Source organism: Hypomesus nipponensis, chromosome 23, assembly GCF_054491055.1.
Source record: "Hypomesus nipponensis isolate SF chromosome 23, ASM5449105v1, whole genome shotgun sequence".
NCBI lineage: Eukaryota > Metazoa > Chordata > Actinopteri > Osmeriformes > Osmeridae > Hypomesus > Hypomesus nipponensis.
The window spans coordinates 6722999-6736059 of NC_140383.1; the positions used below are offsets into that span (position 1 = coordinate 6722999).

The window sequence follows — 13061 nt, forward strand, 5'->3', positions numbered from 1 at the left end:
AGTGTTCCCCAGTGTGTCCCAGTGTTCCCCAGTGTTCCCCAGTGTTCCCCAGTGTTCCCCAGTGTGTCCCAGTGTTCCCCAGTGTTCCCCAGTGTGTCCCAGTGTTCCCCAGTGTTCCCCAGTGTTCCCCAGTGTGTCCCAGTGTTCCCCAGTGTTCCCCAGTGTTCCCCAGTGTATCCCAGTGTTCCCCAGTGTTCCCCAGTGTTCCCCAGTGTGTCCCAGTGTTCCCCAGTGTATCCCAGTGTTCCCCAGTGTTCCCCAGTGTTCCCCAGTGTTCCCCAGTGTGTCCCAGTGTTCCCCAGTGTTCCCCAGTGTTCCCCAGTGTTCCCCAGCATACCCCAGACACACAGGTCATGGTATGGAGAAGAGACTTGCTACTAATAGGGGGTAAAAAAAACTGAGGGCTTCTGTTACAGTGGGGCTCCAATTGACCCCCATGCACACACAGAGACATACACACACAAACACACAAACACACACACACACAGACATGCATTCACAAAAAGGCACATGCTCTCGTAGCTGTGTGGCAGGATGATTTATGGTGGTGTCAGTGTACAGGGCAGAGGCCCCAGCATGGTGAGGATATTCTCCGTGACAGAGGTCAGCAGGTCAACTAGTCAAGGTCAGGGGTCATGGTGGCGGGGGGCGCGCGGGGGGGGGGGGTTATCTGCTGTGCCTCACATGGTCTGCTTGTCTGCAGGCTGGAGGCACCCCAGACCCTCTGTCTGTCTGTCTGTCTGTCTGAACTCAACTACCCAACACTTTCCTTCAGGACTTTCATCAACACTTCTCTTTCTTCCGGTTACTTTCTCTATCTCCATTCAACGTTTTTGTTCCCGAGGGAATCCACCTCTCTCTCTCTCTCTCCATCTCTCTCTCTCTCTCTCTCTCTCTCTCTCTCTCTCTCTCTATCTATCTCCCTCTCTCTCTCTCTCCGTCAGTGTGTGAGGGGAGGCGCTGGCGTGTGTGAAGCAGGAGGGTGATGTGGTGAGACACAGGGCTGGGCTTGCCAGGCCTGTGTCTCATCACTGGTGGGCGTGTGTCAGACTCTCACCATGGAGGTGAGAGGGGATCGCCCAGTGTTCCACAGGATCCTTCTCTTTTAGTCAAGAAAAGACACTTGATGGATGGAGGGATGGATGGGTGGTTGGATGGATGGAAGGAGGGAGGGATTGGTTGATTGAGAGACTGATAGTGCTGGTGGCGTGTGTCGGTCGAGGCGGGCTGGGGGTTGGGAGCCTTGGAGAGAGGCTGTGTTACGTACTTCCTGGGTTCGCTGGTTCTCCGCTGGGTCATCTAACCCAATCACAGGGCCGTATGGCTCTTATTAACAGCCTGGTAATAACTCCTGTCCTGCTGTAATTGCAGGGCAGAACTGGAAATAACTCATCTGGCCAATGCAGTCTTCTAGCTAACTATGTTACAGCAACTAAAAAAATGACTAAATGTAACTGAGGGAGAGGTACTTACAAAGCATGCAGGAGAGATGGAGAGATTTTTATACTGTTGTGGGTCTCGATGATTTGGGGTCTCTGTGTGGGTGGGTGGGTGTGTGCGTGCATGCATGCACAAGTGTGTGTGTGTGGGGGGGCGTGAATTCATTCTCCTCTCCTCCTCTGTTGTCTATAGCTCTCCTCCTTTCCTATATTCTTTTTTTGCCGTATTGCCTTTCCTCTTTTCGTTTCCTTCCCTCTCCATGTCTGCTTCCAGTCTAGACGCCACTGGCTAATCCGGCCTGATAAGGCTTGTGTCTTTCACTGAGCTCATGACCGTGTGTGAAAGAGAGATAGGGAGAGAGAGACAGAGAGAGAGAGACAGGGAGACAGAGAGAGAGAGAAAGAGAGAGACAGAGAGAGACAGAGAGAGACAGAGAGAGACAGAGAGAGAGAGAGAGAGAGAGAGAGAAAGAGAGAGACAGAGAGAAACAGAGAGAGAGAGAGAGAGAGACAGAGAGAGACAGAGAGAGAGCGAGAGAGAGAGAGAGAGAGAGAGAGAGAGAGAGAGAGAGAGAGAGAGAGAGAGAGAGAGAGATCAGGCGTTTATGTGGGATCTGTGTGTGTGACAGTGTCTCTATGTACGTGTCTGTTTGTCTGTGTATGTGCGCGCGCATTTACAATAGCTCTGTTATGTAGGTCAGCCATGGTAGCCCAGCCTGCATCAGCGCTGTCTCTGTGTTCTGCTGGTGGAGCGACGGTGCGACGGCCACTGGCACACTCGCCGGCGCGTTCAACTTAACTGATTTCTTCATTAACTTCACTTTTCCGGCCTTCCCCTTAATCTTCCCCCTGAGCGAATGTTCGGCCTGTTTGATGAAGCGCAGTAGAGATGGGAAATGAAATGTAATGTGGTCATTTAGCAGACACTTTTATCCACAGGGAGGGATTTGAACCTTTGACCTTTCCATCTGCAGTGCTCCACCACTGACTGAGCTGTACCCCCCCCGCCCCCCCCCCCCCCCCACACACACACACTCAGCGTCTGGTCTCTCCAGTAGGAGAATGTAGGGCGATGTTTCCCCTCTCAGGGTTCTGCACCTCCCCGTACTGCTGGAGTGTGGAGCAGGCAGAATTATTCATCAACAGAATGGTGTGTTGTTGTGGGAATACTGTTCTGAATCTTGTCTTTAGTTAGAAGTTTAGTTCATAGCTGGGCTTGGTCTAGTCAAGGAAAGCAAGTGAAAGTATTGGGTGGAAAGAAGGTACTCTCATGCTGAGGACTAGAGCTAGGACCAGCACTAGAAGAATAGAGAACTAGTGCTAGAACTAGGAATAGAAGTCTAGAACTATTTTGTCTGCAGGCATGCTCTACAAGAGGGACCTAGACAGTGTGCACAACCATCCTTTATTTAATTGCTATCTGTAGTTTTGTAGTCATGCAAATGTGTGTGTGTGTGTGTGTCTGTGTGTGTGCATTTACTAAAGAGTCGTGTGTGTGGGAGGGAGTCGTATCACCACCGCCTGTCTGTCTCCCTGGGATACTGTAACTCTGTTTCTCTCTCTACCCCCTCTTCCATGAGCCTCCTCTATCTTTCCTATCTTTGCGCACACAAACACACACGGGGGTTAGGTTCCTGAACCGGAGAGAGCAGCTTGACAGGACACAGACCTGCTCCTGCCCCACCATAGGATGGATAGAAGACACGGAGGGAGGGGGAGAGGAAAGAGGGGAGGGGTGGAGCACAGAAAAAAGTGCCGACGTAGCAGGAACCTGGAAGACGAGAGTGAGAACAAAAGACAGGGAAGGGAACGAACGAGACAGCGAAAGAGAGACGGGTGTGAGGAACGCAGGAGGGCGTCGCACACTGGGAAGAAGGGGAGAAGGGAGAGAGGGAGAGAGTCACAGCTCCAAATGGACGGGTGGATCTCAGAGAGGGGGGCTCGGAGGAGAGGAGGGGTGAAGGAGGAGGGGGGTGGGGGGAGGGCTGTGCAGACAAGCAGCCTCCAGTCCGAGCACCACTGGCTCCATGAGGAGTAAACAGTGAGGCTGCAGCAGAGATAGATAAAGAGAGAAAGGGTGGTGGGGGGGGGGGACAGAGAGGGGGGAGGGGTTAGGGGAACGGGGGGGTCTCCATGCTTCCCTGCAACTGCCAGATGCCTGTCTGCCCCTCACCTCCCTCCGTTCCCCTGTCTCTCTCTCTCTCTTTTGCTTCTCGTTCTCTCCCTCGCCCCCCCTACCCCTCCACTATCCTGCCCTTCCCTCTCTCTTTCCTCTCTCTCTCTCTCTCTCCCCCCTCCCTCTCTGTCTCCCTCTCTCTCCCTGCATGCACCATGCCCTGCTGTATGTGATGTGTTCCATGAGGCAGGCTGATGTATTACTGGGGGGGAAATCACATATTTATTGATCTGCAGTGAGAAATCTACACCTTTACTGGGGCATGTAGGGGAAGTACGATGTGTGTGTGCATGCCTGTGTGTGTGGTCGAGGGAGAGAGCTGTAGAGGGGGCGGCAATCTCATCTGACAAAAGAACATTGGCATTGGGGGGTTTTCCTGATACATTTGGTTGTGTATTTTTTCCACAACTTCTGACCATATTCTAAGTCCTAAAATCAACTTCTTCAGGGTTCAAAAACGGCACGGAAGTCAGTGAAAGTCTTGATGCAATTAGGATTTTCCCCACACTGACTCACAATCGGAATATTCCAGACCTCCTTGTGATTCATCAATGCTCAGCTCCAAAGCTGGAAGTTCAGTACTTGCTGGAACCGAGGAACCGAGGTCACAAGCAGGGTTTACCATCAGTCTCTCTGTAGCAGAGCTGGCAGCATGCCATGCTACTGTAAGGCTACACACTGCACCAGGATATATTGTCATGTCTGCAGTATGTAAGCAGTGGGCTGACTGGTTGTCATGGAGAGCTGTTTCCCAATAGATGTGGTTGTACAGGCAGTGTTGCATCAGTTGGCTGCTCTTCTCCTCTGGCCCACCCACGCACACACTCACGTACACACACACACACACACACACAGGTGGAATGTCTGTTTGGTTAGAAGGGTCGTCCATGTGGTCTGTATCTAATTCATACTTAATACTGCTGAATCTTATTGTCTTGGTCTGTGTTCATCCACACTCAGAAGGACCCAAAAGCGGCTGGTTCTCTTGTGTAAGATACATAATTTTTTCATTGTTATTTATGTGATCATGTGACCCATCACCTGACCCCGCTGTGATGATGTCATTGCCAGACCCCCGGCCACTGTACCACGAGGAGACGATCGTCATCGCCCTGGCCTCGGTTTCCATGGTAGTCGTCCTCATCGCAGCATTCTTCTTCGGCTACCGCCTGCTTACCGGTAAGACGCTGCAAAGAATGCTGGGAAATGTAGTGTGACCGTGGGAGACACACTTTTTGTTCCATATACTGTCATCTGACAACCTGTGTGTGTGTGTGTGTGTGTGTGTATATCTGTTTGTGTGTATGTGTGTGTGTGTGCGTATCTGTGTGTGTGTGTGTGTGTACGTGTATGTGTGTGTGTCACAGGGGACCGTAAGCAGGGGCTCCACAACATGGACATGATGGAAGCGGCGGCGTCGGAGCCCTCCCTGGACCTCGACAGCCTGAAGCTGCTGGAGGTCAGAGTTCACGGCCTCAACACTGCCCAGGGGTGTGCGGGGAGGCGGGCCTCTCACCTGTCCAATAACATCTCTCTCTCCTCGTCTCAGCTGATTGGCCGAGGACGTTATGGCTCTGTGTACAAGGGTTCTCTGGACGAGCGTCCGGTGGCTGTGAAGCTGTTCACCTACGCCAACCGACAGAACTACGTCAACGAGCGCTCCATCTACCGGGTCCCCCTGCTGGAGCACGACAACATCGCACGCTTCATCGTGGCTGACGAGAGGATGACTACAGACGGGCGCATGGAGTATCTGCTAGTCATGGAGTACTACCCCCACGTATGTAGCCCAACCCTGGGCATGGGGTCATAGAACCAGGCCCCTACCTGCTAGACCTAAACCTCCATGCTGATGTGGTTCATAGCTGTGGTTCATAGCTCCAGGGTCCTGCCCTGCCCTGCCCTCCCCCCACCCCTCTCCTCCTCCGGCCTGCACATCATCCTCTCCTCTGCCTGTCTCCCCTGGGGGCGAGGCCAGAATAGAAGGTCTTCCTGTCCCTCTGCCCGCCCACACGGTATTTCTGTCCGGGGGCAGGATGGAGCTCTGACCACAGCTCTGCTTGAGTTTCTCTCATCACGTTATCTTCTCGCTTTTCTCCTCCCCTCCGTCTCCCTGTCCCCTTGGTCATCCATCGCTCATACTTTCTCCCTCGCCCTCCAACCTTCTTCTTGGATCTCATTTGTTTCCTCTCTACCTCTCTAATTTCCTCTGTTGTTCTCTCCCCCCCCCCCCCCTCTCTCTCTCTCTCTCTCTCTCTCTCTCTGTATTCCTCTCTCATTTGTTGTCCTTTTACACTCTGTCTCTGTTCCCTCCCTCCCTCCCTCCCTCCCTCCCTCCCTCCCTCCCTCCCTCCCTCCCTCCCTCCCTCCCTCCCTCCCTCCCTCCCTCCCTCCCTCCCTCCCTCCCTCCCTCCCTCCCTCCCTCCCTCCCTCCCTCCCTCTCTCCCTCCCCTCTTTCCCACCAGATTAGTCGTGTTATTGTAACCCCGCTGTGTATGCAAGTGTGGCGCCTTGAGTTCTCTTTCCTGTCCAACAGTCCCCCCCGCACACACACACATACATGCGCACACATACACACAAACATCATTGTGTAAAATGACTGTTTTCAACCACCCCACAGCATTGCAGCATTCCTTCCAATTAGAATGCAACGTGTAATTACCTGTCCAGCATACTGCTCACAGTCAAACCTGTTTCCTCACAGACAGATAGCTGAATTACTTCTGTAGACACAAGTTCTCAAGAACATGGAGCAGAGTGTTAATGACGTGGTGGATGTGTAGCCGTGGAAGAACTGGTTTAGCAGTAATCACAATATTAGACTACAACGCATCAGTGAATGTTGGTCTCCCTTTTGAAGTCGTTTTTTCTCATCGCAGAAAAGCTTGTTCCGTACGCTCTGGTGACTGGTGCATTTGCGTGCCGTCATCTGTACCTGCATGTGTCTGTCTGTGTGTAGCTTGTGTGTGTGTGTGTGTGCGCGCGCGCAGTGGTGTGTGTAATTGAAGCCCGGTGTTCAGTATAAAGTCTTGTGTGATGGGCCATTAGAGAGCAACCTCACTCTGACATACCCCTCACCAAGCATGCCTGTCACCATGACAACAGACGGGCAGACTAGCCGGAGGTCCCAGGCATGCGTGTGAGCTGCACAAGTGATTGGCTCCTGCCTGTTCCTGTGGACCCTGTCAGTCTGAGCTCGTCTACCGTACACCCTGGCCCGGCTGACAGCCTGTCCACTGTCTGTCTAGACACACATAGCTGACCCTCATCATCGTCTGTCCACTGTCTGTCTAGACACACATAGCTGACCCTCATCATTGTCTGTCCACTGTCTGTCTAGACACACATAGCTGACCCTCATCATCGTCTGTCCACTGTCTGTCTAGACACACATAGCTGACCCTCATCATCGTCTGTCCACTGTCTGTCTAGACACACATAGCTGACCCTCATCATCGTCTGTCCACTGTCTGTCTAGACACACATAGCTGACCCTCATCATTGTCTGTCCACTGTCTGTCTAGACACACATAGCTGACCCTCATCATCGTCTGTCCACTGTCTGTCTAGACACACATAGCTGACCCTCATCATCGTCTGTCCACTGTCTGTCTAGACACACATAGCTGACCCTCATCATCGTCTGTCCACTGTCTGTCTAGACACACATAGCTGACCCTCATCATCGTCTGTCCACTGTCTGTCTAGACACACATAGCTGACCCTCATCATCGTCTGTCCACTGTCTGTCTAGACACACATAGCTGACCCTCATCATCGTCTGTCCAGTACCACCAGGGCTGGCCATCCTGTAGTGTTTGTGTAGGCCCTACAGGTATGGTGTGCTGATGCGTGTGTCTGTGTTGTGTGTGCTGCAGGGGTCTCTGTGTCGCTACCTGAGTCTGCAGACAGGAGACTGGAGCAGCTGCTGTCGCCTGGCTCACTCTGTCACCAGGGGCCTGGCCTACCTGCACACCGAGCTGCTGAGAGGAGGTGAGGCTGGCCTGCACACACACACACACGCGCACGCACACACACACACACACACACACACACACAGGGAGCACATTCTTACTGACACAGGAGTGCATATACATCCAGACAGGCTCAAACGCACACCCACACACAAATACACCCAAAGGTGACACCCCCCCTGTCTACTATCACACACCTTCACCCTCTTTGCTTGTTCAGACAGCCCCATTCTGTCTCTCTGTCTGCAGGCTCACGCTGCTTAAATCCCCAGGCCTACTCTCTCCCTGTCTGCATGCAAACACACAGTGCTAAGAAGGCATCAGGCAGAACCATTTCTCCATATGGAAACCGTTGTGTGATCAAATGCCATGGTGTGGGGAGGATGTGTGTGTGTGTGTGTGTGTGTTGGTTATCAGGCCTGATGCTTGTGTAGCCTCTACTGGCAGGGCTCCTGGGAGACAGGAAGGAGATCATGGTGACGTCTGTTCCAGCAGACCTTCACTACTAACAAGACAGGAGGGCGTGGAGTGGGAGGGGGGGGGAAGCTAATGTGAACATCTGGGTCAAATCTACACTCTGGCTGGCTGGCTGACTGGCTGGCTGGCTGGCTAACTGGCTGATGATGTCATGTGCTACAGTGCATGAGTACATGTGAACTGTGTCACATTAATTGTTTATGACGGGATGTAGTCTCTGTTGGTGTTCAGTGTCTTATTGGTTTTGTTTGCGTTTGTACGTATGTGTGTGCATGTGTGTGTGTGTGTGAGAGAGAGAGAGAGAGAGAGAGAGAGAGAGAGAGAGAGAGAGAGAGAGAGAGAGAGAGAGAGACAGAGAGCATCATGTATGGGCGTGTGTGTGAGACAGAGATGTCATGTGTGTTTGCGTTGGCCTAGGACGTTTGTACGCACAGAAGAGACGGTCTTTCATCTACTGGTGAAACCAGGAAGCATCTCACATGTTCCCATCCCAGACTGAACGATACTGAATTGAACTGCTTATCCTGACAGACCTCTTCACAAGACTTACAGTCGTACACCATTAATGGTACTGGTGAACAAAAATGCGAGATATTTCGTAATTGAATATTTTTTCTCCAGATTGTGCGACAATGTTTTTTTTTTACCCATGCTCTCCCCTTCTGGGTGTCACATTTCAAAGCGTCCGAGGGTGAACCGCAGATACGCTGAGGCCAATTAGTCTGTCTGGCTGCCTCCTCCCACTCCAGTCCACTGCTCTGGAGTGTGTCACACACAGCCCAGCCTGCTGCAGGGCTGCTGGCAAGGGGAGCAGAGGGAGAGGATTGGGTCTGGTGGAGCTGGAGGAGGGCGTATCTGAGGGATTACAGAGACTCAAGAGTCCTGTGAGAATGAAAGGGGTTAGAGTGCTACCTGGTGGACAATTGATGTAACTACAGCTACTGCTTCGGTCTGCGGTTCTGTTTGGGAGTTGCCGAGGGTGATCTCGCTCTGATCTCTGTCCTCCCTCTCCTCCCTTTTTTCCTCTCTCCCCTTCTCGCTCCCAGACATCTACAAGCCGGCCGTGTCGCACAGGGACTTGAACAGCAGGAACGTTCTGGTGAAGAACGACGGGACGTGTGTGATCAGCGACTTCGGCCTGTCCATGAAGCTGACGGGGAACCGGCTGGTGAGGCCTGGAGAGGAGGAGAACGCAGCCATCAGCGAGGTGAGAGGAGAGAGGGAGGAGTGGAGAGGGGAGGGATGCCAGTTCTCTAGAGTCCTTTTATATTCTTTTGGGATGAATTTGCCTTTCAACCCTTTCATTCTATATCCCCCCAGGTGGGTACCATCCGCTACATGGCCCCCGAGGTGCTGGAGGGGGCGGTGAACCTGAGGGACTGTGAGTCGGCCCTGAAGCAGGTGGACATGTATGCTGTGGGCCTCATTTACTGGGAGACCTTTATGCGCTGCACAGACCTCTTCCCAGGTACGACACACACACACGCTCGCACACACACATCCTGGTGGCAAATACCGCAGTAGAATGTTTTTCCAATATTTGTGCCTAATTTAATTGGCTTTGCAGGGGTGAAAAGCATGTCTCGTCAGTGTACCATGAAAGATGAATCATCAAACACACCTGTCTTTCCCTCCCTCCCTCCCTCCCTCCCTCCCTCCCTCCCTCCCTCCCTCCCTCCCTCCCTCCCTCCCTCCCTCCCTCCCTCCCTCCCTCCCTCCCTCCCTCCCTCCCTCCCTCCCTCCCTCCCTCCCTCCCTCCCTCCCTCCCTCCCTCCCTCCCTCCCTCCCTCCCTCCCTCCCTCCCTCCCTCCCTCCCTCCCTCCCCTTCCCCCCTGGCAGGAGAGACAGTTCCAGAGTACCAGATGGCGTTCCAGGCGGAGGCAGGAAACCATCCCTCGTTTGAGGACATGCAGGTCCTGGTGTCCAGAGAGAAACAGAGACCCAAATTCCCTGAAGCCTGGAAGGAGAACAGCCTGGTGAGGCACTCGTGTGTGTGTGTGTGTGTGTGTGAGCATATGTGTGAGTATGAGCGCGTCTGTGTGCCCGTGCGGTCCTGCCAGCACACGCGGCCTGATGACGACGACACCTAGAGACAGAGGATGTCATGTGAACGTGTGTTCCAGGCGGTGCGCTCCCTGAAGGAGACTATGGAGGACTGCTGGGACCAGGACGCAGAGGCCCGCCTGACGGCCCAGTGCGCCGAGGAGCGCATGGCCGAGCTGCTGCTGATCTGGGACAGGAACAAGTCAGTCAGCCCCACCCTCAACCCCATGAGCACCGCAATGCACAACGAGAGGTACACACACACGCACGCGCACAACGCAGCACCTAGCCCGTCACTGTCATCTGGAATCAGAACGTTAGTCTGACCAGTCTGCGCAGCCTGAGGTACACACACGTCGCTTCATCGGCGATCGTCTGGAGTCGTAACTTTAGTGGGCTCCGCACACATCACCCAATCAGTGATCGTCTATACGATACAGTATTCTGACACACACAAACATCACCTCATCAGTGATCCATGACCTATACTGTCACCAGTCTCCCTACGCTCAGACCCATGTCTCATCCTACTTCCTGTCTCTCCTCCAATCAGGAACATCTCCAACAGTCGCCGGACCCCCAAGGTGGGCCCCGACTACTCCTCGTCCTCCTACATCGAGGACCATGAGGGCGTGGTCAAGAACCTGCCCGGCGACGGCTCCACCGCCGGGACGTCGGTCAGCGCGGATGGGGTGGCGGGGGTCAGCGGCGGTGTCGCGCCCGAGAAGAACCGGAACTCCATCAACTACGAGAGGCAGCAGGCTCAGCTGCAGGCTCAAGCCCGGCTGCCCAGCCCAGAGAGCAGCGGGGCCAGCCTCTCCACCACCGGCCTCACCCCCTCCACCATCATGACCACCATCTCCGAGTCCGGACACTCAGAGGACACAGGTACGCCATCCACCCCAATGGTTGGGTTTGTTTGGCCCTTTAACAAGGCGTGTCGTCTCCAAGCTGTTTAGGCGATGCTGGTGGCTGGGGAGATTTCTTTCTGTTTTCTGTATGTGAATAAAAATAACAAAATTGCTTTTCTAACTCCTGTCCATCTAGGTGGCGCTATGACGTCAGGCATGCCGGTATGTCTGCAGCTGACAGAGGAAGACCTGGAGACCACCAAGCTGGACCCCAAAGAGGTGGACAAGAACCTGAAAGAGAGCTCTGATGAGAACTTGATGGAACACTCTCAGAAGCAGTTCAGCGCTCCAGACCCACTGGCGCAGGGCAGCTCCAGCCTGCTCTACCCCCTCATCAAGCTGGCCGCTGAGGTGAGGAGCGGAGGGAGGGTGGATGGGAGGGTGGTGGAGGGGATGGAGGGTTTGAGAGACACACAGATGGATTTCACCTTGCTCGATTCACATCAATAACAAGTGAATATTGTGTTGCTGATTATTGTGGACGACTCGGAAATAAACACCGGATGAAACGTGAACCCCAGTATTTCCACGGTCTCTGTTGAGTCAGATGGCTGAGCGGTTAGGGAATAGGGCGATTAATCAGAAGGTTGCCGGTTCGATTCCCGGTCGTGCAAAATGACGTTGTGTCCTTGGGCAAGGAACTTTAACCTACCTGCCTCGGGGGGCAATGTCCCTGTACTTACTGTAAGTCGCTCTGGATAAGAGTGTCTGCTAAAAAATGACTTAAAAATGACTGCTAAAAAATGTAAAAATGTAAATCTGTTCTCCCCAGGTGACAGCCTCCGGGTCCCAGAGTGACTACGGGGCTGGGGCCAGCGGTCTGGGAGACCCCCCAGCCTCCATGTACCCCCTGCCCAAGCAGCAGAACCTGCCCAAGCGCCCCACCAGCCTGCCCCTGCACGCCAAGGCCAAGGAAGCCGCTGCCTCCAGGCTCAAATTGGGCAAGCACAAGTCCAACCTGCGCCAGGTGGAGACGGGCGTGGCCAAGATGAACACGGTGACCATCGCCCCGGCAGGCGAGCCTCATCTGGTCACCATGAGCAACAACGCCCCGCCCCCAGGAGCACGCAGCGGGGCGGCGGCGGTCGTGGTTGTCAACGGTTACGCCGGGGTGGCTGCCGGCCCGTATGGGACCAGTAACCCGGCCGGGCCCCAGGCAGGGGAGAGGGGCGAGGGCTCGCTGCTGCAGAACCAGCTGAGCGGGGATGACGGCCGTCTGAACATCAACATCAACTCCAGCCCCGACGAACACGAGCCGCTGCTGCGCAGGGAACAGCCCGCCGCACGCGACCACCAGAGGCCAGCCAATCATCTGGCGGGACGCACCAACTCCAACAACAACAACAACAGCTACAGCCATGCTCAAGGACTGGGACTGGGTCTCCGAGGGGAGAACTACCATCCACAAGCCCGAGCTAAGACCCTCACCCCAGCCTCTGCCCCAGCCTCTGCCCCAGCCTCTGCCCCAGCTTCTGCCCCAGCACCAGCCTCTGCCCCAACCCCAGTCCCAGCCTCTGCCCCAGTCCCAGCCTCTGCCCCAGTCCCAGCCTCTGCCCCAGTCCCAGCCTCTGCCCCAGTCCCAGCTACTGCCCCCACCACTGCCCCAGCGCCTACCTTTACCTCAGTCCCAGTCTCTGTTCCAGCCTCAGTCCTCTCCCCAGCTGCAGCCCCAGATCCAGAGTCCCAGGGCGAGGCCCAGCTGAGGCAGCCTAAACCCAGGAGGCCTGAGAGGCCCAACTCCCTGGACCTGTCTGCCTCTTCTCTGGACAGCTCCTCAGGTGAGGCCGTAGAGGACTGAACCGTGTGTGTTTGTGTGATGCGTGTGTGTGTACACGTGTGTGAACGCGTGTGTGTAATGAGGTAGGGAGACAGGCTTTATTTTGACTTTGTGATAGAGATCACCCAGGAAGCCAGTCTTCACAACCCCATTAAGAGTCAACATGAATATAGACACAATGTTCTGAGGATTAGCCTCTACTGTAGAGGAAGACTCGCCCACAACACTCACAACTTTGGAATTTCCTTCCCTTGCGACAGTAGA

General features: G+C 54.3%; 1 protein-coding gene across 3 annotated transcripts in view; it reads left to right on the forward strand.

The window, feature by feature from the left end:
- The window catches only part of bmpr2b (bone morphogenetic protein receptor, type II b (serine/threonine kinase)), a 37532-nt gene that overhangs the window by 20868 nt on the left and 3603 nt on the right, over nt 1-13061 (forward strand). For 2 of the 3 annotated variants that reach the window (XR_014741621.1, XM_084688968.1), the window contains exons 4-14: nt 4687-4794; nt 4983-5074; nt 5165-5395; nt 7494-7608; nt 9113-9273; nt 9387-9534; nt 9906-10042; nt 10190-10362; nt 10663-10997; nt 11157-11371; nt 11793-12798. Coding sequence is in view for 2 of the 3 variants with exons in the window: in XM_084688968.1 (XP_084545094.1) it covers nt 4687-4794; nt 4983-5074; nt 5165-5395; nt 7494-7608; nt 9113-9273; nt 9387-9534; nt 9906-10042; nt 10190-10362; nt 10663-10997; nt 11157-11371; nt 11793-12798 (2721 nt within the window). In the remaining variant the exon portion in view is untranslated. The remainder of the gene's footprint in view (nt 1-4686; nt 4795-4982; nt 5075-5164; nt 5396-7493; nt 7609-9112; nt 9274-9386; nt 9535-9905; nt 10043-10189; nt 10363-10662; nt 10998-11156; nt 11372-11792; nt 12799-13061) is intronic. The other variant, XM_084688969.1, reaches the window with a different exon arrangement.